The sequence below is a fragment of the Tupaia chinensis genome, unplaced genomic scaffold (genome assembly GCF_000334495.1).
Source record: "Tupaia chinensis unplaced genomic scaffold, TupChi_1.0 Scaffold000688_1, whole genome shotgun sequence".
NCBI classification, from domain to species: Eukaryota; Metazoa; Chordata; class Mammalia; order Scandentia; family Tupaiidae; genus Tupaia; species Tupaia belangeri.
The window spans coordinates 5,498,896-5,510,040 of record NW_006160211.1 but is presented as its reverse complement, the minus strand read 5'-3'; the positions used below and the strand labels follow the sequence as shown (position 1 = coordinate 5,510,040).

The 11,145-nt window shown below is 45.0% G+C and overlaps 1 protein-coding gene across 6 annotated transcripts in view; it reads right to left on the bottom strand.

Moving 5' to 3' along the window:
* SAMD4A (sterile alpha motif domain containing 4A) overlaps positions 1–11,145 on the bottom strand; it is a 259,702-nt gene that overhangs the window by 247,665 nt on the left and 892 nt on the right. For 5 of the 6 annotated variants that reach the window (XM_027776640.1, XM_027776642.1, XM_014592415.2 and 2 more), the window contains exon 2: positions 10,252–10,870. In XM_027776640.1, coding sequence (XP_027632441.1) covers positions 10,252–10,447 — 196 coding nt within the window. In that variant the 5' untranslated portion in view covers positions 10,448–10,870. Of the gene's footprint in view, positions 1–10,251; positions 10,871–11,029; positions 11,120–11,145 lie in introns of those variants that run through there. The other variant, XM_006160560.3, reaches the window with a different exon arrangement.

The following is an 11,145-nucleotide window of genomic DNA, read 5'->3' as shown; positions in this document are numbered from 1 at the left end:
TCCACCCAACATTGACAATCCATAGCATCAGCAAAAAAATAAATAAAAAAGAATCCTTCCTGAAGCCTCATTTTCCATGGGACACTGATCATTAGAATGCCTGGAAATTCCAGTGGGAGCATGTCCAAAAAGCTCGGGGAAATGCAACCACAGAGCCCAGCCTGAAGCCCAGGCTCAGCTCAGATTTTGAGAGATGGTTAGAAGATCCAGGGAGTGAATTATTGCTGAAAGAAGTATGAAGAATGCTCAGATGATTTAATGAGTGATCATACTACACAAGTAAAAAGCATGCCTATTTCAGTGCTTACGTGTGTACGTAAAACGTGAAAAGTTCCATTTTGTTTTGTTTAGGTTTTTGCCATAGGGCATGTGCGTTCACCAGAGAGCGCCAGAAAGAGAGAAATCATCCCTCGGCAGGATGGCCACACCATAGTCCCCTCTCTTCTGTTCTCCTCTTGGGATTTTGGACATGAACACACACACTACTGGTGTGATTTTCAAGCCACTGGGTTTGGGCCTCAAACTACGGTGTGCCATGGGGGAGTCTAGCACCTTAACCATCATTCCACCTGCAGGCCCCTTGAGAAGATTTCTAAGTCAGTGACTCCATCATACGAAACACATTTGCATTACTAGAATACTCTTCAGTATCTTTAGGTCAGAGTGGCCTAGAAGTGCCTGTAGACCCTGGCATGCACTGCTAGTGGGACTGACCATAGCATCTGCCAGTGACACCTGTCCAGTCCCTCTCCTACCACTGCCTTCCAAAGAGGTGCTGCCACCAGAGCGAGGATACAGTTTCTTTGCTCTGCATGAGAAGCTACCACAAAACTGTAAAGAGAGACTTTGAAAATGACCTTCCTCATAGCAGCAAGCTCAGGTGGGCAAAAGAGAAGAAATCTCCATCCTGACACCAGAGTCCTGTGGGCCAGTATAAAACCCAGCCCAAAGGAGGGCTCTATCAAGTTAGTGACATTTAATAGAGGCTGACATGGTAGAAACAACATTCAACTTAAAAGAGTGAAAAAAGTTTTAAGCTTATTTGCTTATTCTACTCATAAAGACTGAGGGTGGAAGAAGTGTGTCAAAGTAGCTCCAGCAGGTTCCTGACCCCATGATCCACCCTCAGCCTCTGCCAGTTCTGATTGATAGACACATGCATGCCTGGAGTATTCAGGGAGGTCTCTGAGTACAAATCTGGAACTTTCCCATGAAGGTCAGTCTCGTAGAGCATAGCATTTAACCACTGCACCATCGTCTGACTCCCAGAAAGGAGTAATGCTCTAATCCCAGATCTACAGACCACAGCTTTGTCCATTAGTGTCCTGTCTTGAAGCCTGGGAAAATCACTGTGGTTGGCCATGGATTTTCAAGCTAGCCTCTTTGGACAGTTAGGATTGGGGAGTGGGGTTGGGGACAGTCACCTCCCATAAGCTTACACATGAGTTTTCATTTTCCAACAAAAATCCTTCCAATACACAACCATAAAACTTGAAAGTCGCTGCACCAAATTACCTCTAAATTATGTCATTTTTAATAGTTTATATTCTTTTCACTCAAGTGCAGACCACAGACCTGCAGCATCCACTTTACCTGGGAGGTTATTACAACCACAGGAGGCCAGACCTCCACCCCAGACCTCCTCAATCAAGAGTTTTCAGTAACAAGTTACCCAAGTGATTTGTATGCACATTAAATTCTGAAAAGAACTGGCCTCAGTTTTTTTTTTTTTTAATCTTTTCCTGTAAGTGTTTTAGATGTCATTGTTAATACTAGGTCTAATCAAAATACCCTACTAGAAAAAAACAACAGAACTTTTAGTAAGTCTCATAACTGTAGAGATACTTAGGATGGATATAAATACTAGGTGACCAGATGTTTTGTTTTCCTACCTTTAAATTATGAATGTCTGGATTGACCCACGGAGACTCCTTCCTCCATTCACTGAGAAGTCATTCCTGATCAATGGTGCACTTTACGCTCCCTACTCCGCTCATCACTCAAAGGCTAGGAAGTCTGCCTCTTACACAACACATTCCAGGAGTTCCCCAAATGTGTGGTTTGCTTAGTGAAACCGGCATGGCATGGCATTCGGCATTTGTCGAGGTGCTCAAAGGTAAGACTCTTGTGAGCCCTCCTGCACTGTTAAAACAACACATTCCTTAAGCCAGCCAGGTGATATGGTGATTAAGGCAGCTGGGTCCAATGTGGCTGGCTACACAGTCTGTGTCCCAGTTGTGGCAGCTTGAAAAACACACCAGAAGCATGTGCGTGTGTACCCAAAAGCTAGAGAGGAGAATGGAGGAGAAGGGACTGCATCATGGCAGAAATCACCCCAGGGGGTGATCTCTCTCTCTCTCCCCTTCTCTGTTTGGTAAGCATACATGCCCTATAGCAAACTAAGCAAACAAACCAAAAGACAAGCAAAATGATGCATTCCCACTGAGTTCTTCCAGTCAACCTCTCAGACTATCCCACCCACCCTGATCTCTCCCTTCACTCAACTCCAGTTTTGTTCTCTAATCAGAACCACAGTATTTAGCACCTGTTTGTGGTCGAATTAACAAATAACGTTGTTTCACCTCCACAACTCAAGTGTAAGCTCCATGAGAGGAATGATTACACCTATTGCCGGCTTGGACAGAGCACCCAGTTCTGTGCTGGGGCAGTTGGTGAATCTCTATGTGTGGAACCTGGTTTCACAGCTGCTTACTGGATACTCTTTGTCAGGTTCCATTACAACAGTATCATCTACTATATAAAAGAAATCGCTTGATTGTTACATTTTTTTTCCTCAATAAACTAAGATAAAAAAAAAAAAAAACTATCTCAAAATGTTGAGGGCCAGCCAGATACCAGGATGATCAAGACGGCTGGATCCCACATGACTGACTATACAGACCCTGTGGCTTCAAAACAGGCAGGGACCATGTACCTGCATGACCAAAATCCCAAGAGAAGGGACTGAAGTATGGTCATCACCCTGGGAGGTGCAACCTCCCTTTCTCACTTTTTCTCTGTCTCTCCTTCTGTCTCTCCAAACACACACATACCCTATAGCAAACTTAAAAAAAAAAAAAATGTTGATCTGTGGAGTAGGAACCAAACCCTAGAATTAGCTTCAGAGTCCCAAGGAGTCCTACACTCCTACTAAAGGCAGACTAGTGCTTCTGAACTCCAAGCTGGCTCTTGGGGTGCAGGCTTCAGAGCAAGGCCTGAGCTTCAACTAGCTAACCAAGAGAGAAAGTGCAGCTATCTCAAAGTCCTGCTTTCTTTGGGAGAATCCTGCCTCAGACAGCTTCCACAGAAGCAAAAAATAGCTCAGAGGAGACGCCTGATTCTGCATCTTAATCTATGTGAACTGGATGAACTCAGGAGGGCCTTGGAAGGAATGGTTGGTTAGCAGGGATGAAAAGGAAGGAACAGGCTAAAGAATCAAAGTAGTCATTATATTTAAAAAATAAAATAAAATAAAAATGAGCATCACAACTTTCCCAGCAAATAAGTTATCCATGCACTTCACCCACGGGTGAAAACCTCTAATTTCTCCTCAGGTGGGGGAGAAATAATATTTTCCCTTTTCTCTGTGATTGTCAATCCTCTTGAGAATTGCACTTCTGCAGGATAGACCGGGGAGTTTTAGTTACTTCTCAGCCTCAGTTCTCCATCCTTTGTTTATTTAAACGTTAACAAACCAATTAGACTGCTGTGAAGTTTGTCTGCCTTTTACTTGCTTTGATGGGGCCTGTTGACAGCACATACGCAGTTGCCAAAGCCCTGAGAACCCAAGTTACACAACCAGATCCAAGTAAATTCACAAGCATGAGTATGACTGCATCTCACCTACTACCATTGACAATCAGTAGACTGCCTGGCCCGTCCAGAACAACCCAAAGAAAATGAGAATGCCCCAAGTGAGAAGTGTCTCATAGAAAGCCCCTATATAGTTCATTCGACACAACAATTTCTTCTTGTAACATTACCAACCGAAGGAAAAAAGTACTGACAAGTTATTTGGAAAAGTTGGGTCAGGGCTGCACTTAAAGACCCAACATGATAGAGAGTAGAACGAGAAAGCCAAAACATAGACAGAAGGGCAACAAACTCATCTTTTCAAGGTTCCAAGTCATCCACCATCTCTTCTTGGTAGCTCTTTAAATAAAAAGATTTCTGATCAGGCCAGTCCATGGCTTGGTTTTAAGGTAGCTGGATCCCACATGGTCTACTGCACAGTTCAAGTCACAGACCCCATGGCTTGAAAAGCACATCGGCACCTGTGTACCCAAACTCCTGAAAGGAGGGAGAAATGAAGGAGAGAGGATTGTGGTGGGACCATTGCCCTTAGGGGTCGGGGGAGGAGCTCACTCACTTTTCTCACTTCTCTCTCTCTCTCTCTTTCTCCAGCAAGTGCACATGCTCTCTAACAGAATTTTTTTTAAGATTTCTGATCACTTAGGAAATGTTCATTTATATAAATTTCATATTAATTAGAGGCAAATTTAAACCTCAAGGAAAGTCTAGATCCGTAATGTATCATTAATAAGTAAGTTCTCGACAACAACAAAGTTTTATTATCATCATTTACAAATGAGAAAACTGAGGCACAAGTATGAATTCACTGGCCCAAGCTGACTAATTTCAAAATCTATACTCTAAGAATCCTCTACAACCTATGCCCTCCCATGGATATAAATATTGGATCATTGGAAAAGTAATGACATATTTTTCTGTGCAAAAACGTGTCATGACTTTTCTGATGACCCAATAAATGCCCACCTGGACAACACTTTCTTTCCCCCCATTTCAAACCTTCCCTTCCCTCATATGTCAGTGCTGACAAAGACCAAGGTAGCCTGAGATGAAAATGCCACCAGGTGGCCAAAAAGAAACCCTCTGATTCACACTGCCCCACTTCTCCCATTTTTGCCTCTTGGAGGGTCATGCATATGCCTGATAAGCTTTTTTTTTTTTTTTTTTCAAAAATACAAACACACACACACACACACTTTTATCTTTTAACTCTTCTCCTCTCCCTCCTTCATTCTCAGCAAGTCCCTTGGGTTCTCTCTCATCTCTGCAGAAGTGAGGACAGTCCTGGCTGGCAGTCCTGCATACCCATCACTTCTGTTTCTAATTTCTGCCTCTCAGACCTCAACAGCCTACACTCTTCTAGCCACTCTGAACTTCTCTTTCCACTCACCAGCCCTTTTCACAAGGCAATATATATATATATATATACATACATACATATATATATATTTTTTTTTTTCGCCAGAGGGTACTTGTGTTCAATGGAGAGAAAACAGAGAGAGAGAGAGAGAAAGCACCTCCCATGGGGAATGGCCACACCACAATCCTTTCTCCTCCATTTCTTCTTTCAGAATTGTGGACACATATGCCTGACATGTCTTTCAAGTCACCACTCCAGGACTCCAATCACACAGTTGGCCATGTGGGATCCAGTGGCCTTAACCACCACTCCACAGGCTGGCCCACAGCAATGTTTTTATAAACTCTATGCCTTCTGCTAGGAAAATGCCTTCCTGCTCACTCGCTACACTCCTGCTTACTTACATATCCAACTCCTATTCACCCTTCAAAACTCAGCTTAGAAATATTCCCCCAGAGACCACAGTTAAACATGATGTTCGGCAAGACTGACCCACGTGAGAAGGTTCTGGGTTCATGTCCAGAGACCTCCATGAATGCACCATGCATGTGAGTGCCCATGACCCAGTGTGTACCCATGATCCAGGGCTGGCTGAGGCTGGGAGTGGATCTCAGCATCAGGACCCTGCTGGGGGTGAGTGTGTGCATGCACTCTCTCTTTCTTAAATAAGTAACTTCAAGTCTCCTTGACCCCCTCATCCCCACTAGGTTCACTACGTTCCTGTTACCCTCTACTATTTATTCCCCTAAGCTTCTGAATTAGTCATTTACTCAGCAAGCAGTCTCCATCTTGTCCCAGGCACTGAAATACAGTAAGTTACTTTTGCATTCCCACTGCATAACACAGGATGGGGAAAATGGTGGGCAGGACAATGTTTGCTAAAAGAATAAATGAATGAAAGAACTACAAAAAAAAAAAAATCATACAATCAGGAAAACCTCATCTTTCTTTTTACTCTATTTGTGATCTAAAACAAAAACAAAAACAAAACTCAGGGTAGAAGATGGCATCTCTGGAGTATGAAAGCACAAAACCATAACAATCACAGAATCTACACCTTTACTCTCCGATGAGCATACACTATGTTGTAGGTTAAAAGTGTTTGGGGATAAATTTGTAATTCTTCACTTATTCCACTATTCCCACTGAAAAATAGAAATCAAGTCTAAATGATAAAAGTCAACAAAAAACAATGCCACAGACAACCCACTTTTCTTTTAAAACTGCAAATGAAGTCAGTGAATTATATGTTTGCCATCTGCAGGTGTCAAAGGATCCCAGAAACAGTCAGCTACAAACTGAGTTGGGCCAGAAGTCTCAATGTTAACCTGAGCTGCTAGCTGAGAGGTCTTTATCTAAGGACCTTCATGCAAGTTTGGGAAAGGAACTTCTACTGAGAGAATTCATGATGACCAATACACATTGATCAAATCTGGAGCAGAAAATACACACACACACACAAACACACACAATCTATAAAAAACAGATCCAGCCATTTTCTTTGGAACGCCAATAATCATGAACCTGATGCAAAGGATGAGCCCGAAAACTTCTAGTTTCTCAATAAACACAAGAGGATGAAAAGTTGGTGCTGGGCTGGCCCTGTAGTCTAATGGTTAAGGAAGTTGGAACCCCCATGGACAATTGTTCAAATCCTGGGGTTGATAAATACACCAGGCATGTAGTGGCATGGGATTGTGGCATGACTGCACCCCACTGGAGGTGCTTTTTCCCTTTCCCTTTCTTCGTTTCTCTCTGGCGAGTGAACATATCCTCTGGTAAATAATTTTTTTAAAGAGAAAAGTTGGCATTAAAATACATGTTGCAGAGCTCTAATAAGCCGTTTAAGGTCTAGGATATTTCTCTATTTAAAGTAAGTTCCTGCAAAAACAGAGCCAGGCTCATGTTATTACATGTTATTTTTTTCTTTATTCTATTGAGATCAAGTCCCAGATGAATTTTGTTTCCATTCACCAAGTTCTAAAATCTTTGACCATTACAAGAAATGTGTACGTGGGCATATGTATGTGTGTATTAACTGATGACTACAAAATAAAGTAAGTGATAGAGGATGACTTTGCTACAGAAAATCTCAGCCATTCAATGAATGAATCATTCTGTACAGTCTAGTTTTCTGAATTGGTAGAAGCTTTGCACACCAAAACAAGTGGAGGTTATCTTGGGCGTAAATATTTCCAAAGTATACTGAACATCCCTCTCAAAGAGTGTGTTTTAAAATGGCTCCTTTTCATAATTCACTGTTCTAAATGGTAAATGACAATTACTGGGTCATGTTATTACAGAGTGACGCTTACAGGGTCAATTGAGGGTTCCCTATCCTAATTTTCCCAAGTTTTCAGGGCTTTGGTCCCAATTCTTGTGTTGAAAACTACAGTTTTTTTCCTAATGGTCCAGCTCTCAGACGGGTCACTTTTTACTTCTGGTTCTGGCAACTCCCCATCCCATTCTAACTGCACTATACTTAATAAACTACAAATTAATTTTTAAATAAAAATAGTTAGGATTGGGTTAGCCAGTAGCATGGTGATTAAAGAGGCTGGATCTTACATGGCCAAATACGTGATTCGAGTCCCAGGCCTGGTGGCTTGAAAAATATGCCAGGTGTGTGCGTGCCCAAAATTCCAAGAGGAGATGGAAAAGAGGGGATTGCAGTGTGGCCATCCTTCCGCAGGGGTGATCTCTCTCTCTGTCCCTCTGTCTCACTGTCTCTCTCTCTGGCAAACATATATGCCCTATAGCAAAACAAACAGTAAATAAAAATAAAATTAGGATTGTGTTTAGAGTAAGAGTGTTTACTAAGAAAGGACCTGGGGTATTTTCCCAGACTTTCATGCCATTTAAAGTCTGGTGGCTAAGTGGACATTTTTGCCACCTTCCTGGTTCTTAGCTAACTAGATACATAGACACTGCACTACAGACTCAGGTACGCTATGACTTACAGACTCAGGTGTACTGTGACTGCAGACTCAGGTATGCCATGACAAATGGTGATGCCTTGTGAGAGCCGTACTCCAAAAGTAAACCAAATCAATCAAATGACTTCCCCAAAGAATTTCTGTCCTGCCCATGCAATCAAACAAGTGCAAAGGTCACCACACAGGTGAAAAGTCTGAGCTGAAAGAACGAACCAGAACCTGAAAGGAGAATGGTCCTTATCTTATATAATGGTTCTATATTTTGTACATCTATATCATTTAGCAGCACGAACCAGTATCTTACACAAATAAGCACGGTACAGTTTTTAAGGGGAAAAAAATTACCAAATGATTTTTAAAAACTCACAGAAGTTCAATTTTTCTTATTAAGTTATGAGATCTTTAAACCAAGACACTTCTTGTTCATACCATACGTCTATCTCATTGCGTTACTTATTAAACTGAAGGCTGCCAGGTTAGGGAAAGTGAAGTCTTCTCTGTTACGCAAAGGGAAAAAATGCTGCTCTAACATTTGAGTAGACTCAAGATGAATGATCAATAAACAGTCCCTACGAACACTGAAGGCAAGCATTCCACATAAACCACTGTACTTAAGTCCTTTGCATTCTGTAAAATGTAAAAGTTTATATAACCGTGTTGATCCAACCCGAGAAAGCAAAACCAGGCAGGTGAATAGGCTGCCCCCCGTTGACATCAAGGAGGGAAGCAGAGAGAGAGTGATCGTCAGTTACCCTAGTTACGCTTTTACACCCTTATGAAGGAGCCTGGCCCTTCAGCTATTTATAAACATGAAGCTCAACCAAAGCAGGCCCTGCCACTGCCACCCTTGGGAGTAACCGTGTGGGCTGTCAGGCTGGGGCTGAATGGAATCTCCCTCAGGCTGGCCCTCCATACTTGGCAGTCCAAGATCCTCTGGGTGCAGTCTTGTCTGGTTAGGAAAAGGACTGCGAGGATTTTGAGTGGTCACTTCCACCCTGTGATTCTATATAAGGAAACATCCCATTCTAGTGTTTTCAACATCACAGGCCCCACACAGGGAGGAGGAGTAAGAGGACAGGCTCTCTGGCCACTTTGAAGGGACACTCACTTTAGTGTCTCCCAGGCCCCACTGCCCCAGACTGAACCTTGTCATCATCAAATGGCAGCTCAGACCTCTGCTGGGTCTTGCAGGCTCACAGCTCTAACAGGGAACAGCTGGGAGAGGACCCTGCATTCTTTTCTCTGCACAAACACTGGGGGCTCTGTTCACCCTCCTGCAGCAGAATGAATTGAAGAATTTCTCCTATCCAAAATCACAACCATCAGACCTTTCCCCAGCTCCCAGCCTCCCCAACCCCCTCCCCCAAGGATATCATTTCAGTCTGTCACCCCTCCATGCCAGCAAATGGCACACTGCTGGACGCTTCAAGTATATGCACTTTCTATACTAGTTGAGATGTGTGTAAATACTAGCGGGGTAATCCGAAACAATCCTATTCAGTAAAGTTTCCTAACAAAAAACACTAAGGAACCCAATTCATGCCTGCTCTTCCTACAAAGACCCTTTCTACATCCAAGATTTGTATCAACACGGATAAGGCCATGGCCAATAAGTGTAACCACATAACATGCGTAGTGCACATGTCATCATGTGTAGCGTCATCTACATACTATTTTCAAGACCAAGAGCTAAACAGGGACGATCCCTGGGGGAAAATAACATAATTCAATTTTCTTGTATTTCTCATACAGCCTTATCCAAGCTTGGCTTCTGAAGGGCAATCCCTGGCGTCTTCGCGTGTTGCTGAAACCCAGCGAGCCACGTTGCCCAAAAGAAGAAGGGAAAAAAAGCCCAGAAAATCCAGACTCTACGTGACCTGACTTACTTATTTGCCAGGAAACTGCATGAGAGAAAAAAAATCAATCATTCACGCTACCGTAGCTATCACACGGAAAAGACCGAAGGAGTTCACAGTAGGCACAGCCTCAATGCGGCCAGCGGAGGTGAGTGGGTGGCAGGGACCCGGGGACGTGCCAAGGGCCCCCGGACCCGCGCCGTCTGGGTCCCCGCGGAGCGGCGGTTTGGGGCGGGGCCCGGGGCGGGGAAGCTGGGGACCAGCGGGACCACGGTGGTCGCGCACTTACCAGGGCTGTTGGCCTCGCCTTCGAGGACGTGCAGCTCGGCGCAGTCGGCCAGCGAGTGCTCCAGGCAGAGCTGGAGGAAGCGGGCCTGGGTCTGGCTCACGCGCTTGAGCAGCGACAGCAGTGCAACAGTCTGCTCGCACTCGTTCCAGCCCTTAAACCAGCCCGCCAGCACCCCGACCTGGTCGCGAAACATCATGGTTAGGGGGCCGCCCTCGGTCTACAAAGCCCCCTGAGCGCTGCAGCCCGCCCCGCCCGCCCCAAAGTTTGGCGGAGCCGCAGCCCGGCGGCTGCCGGAGACGCGTTCCGGTTCCAAGGTGGCTCTGGTGCCCGGACGCTGCAGGTACTGCCTCGGCTCCCGCCTCTCTCGTCTCGTTTCAGTTACGTTCCGGTGGTTCTAGCTGATTTCCCCAGAGAAGATGACAGACAGTAGCACGGAAATGTTTCTTTAAAAAATAAAAAATAAAAAAATCCCCTACAAGGCACACAACTGAATGAAGAATGCTCTCTTTTCCCCCCTCCTCGCGGCTTCGGGATGGTGATTTCCGGCGTCCCGGGGTCTCCTCCCCGCTGGGCGACAGCTCGGACCCTTCACACCCGCATTCCCGAGCGGCGATCACCACTAGAAGGAGAGAGAAAGCTGCAGTGAGACTCGGCCAGAGAAGGAGCGTGCAGGGGAGACGGGTGCATTAGAGGGTGCCCGGGAGCGGGGTGGGAGTCGGGGGCTGCGGGCGTCCCGCGGAAGGTTGGGTCTCCCAAATTCCGGCTGCCCCCTCCGCACCCGGATGCGGGAGGTGTGCTATTCCCGTCGGTGGAATGGCAAGAAGCCGCCTTCTCAGGTGCGGGAGGAGACCCCGCGGCTTTCTTTTTGCTGGGGCACTAAAAGGCGGGGGTGGC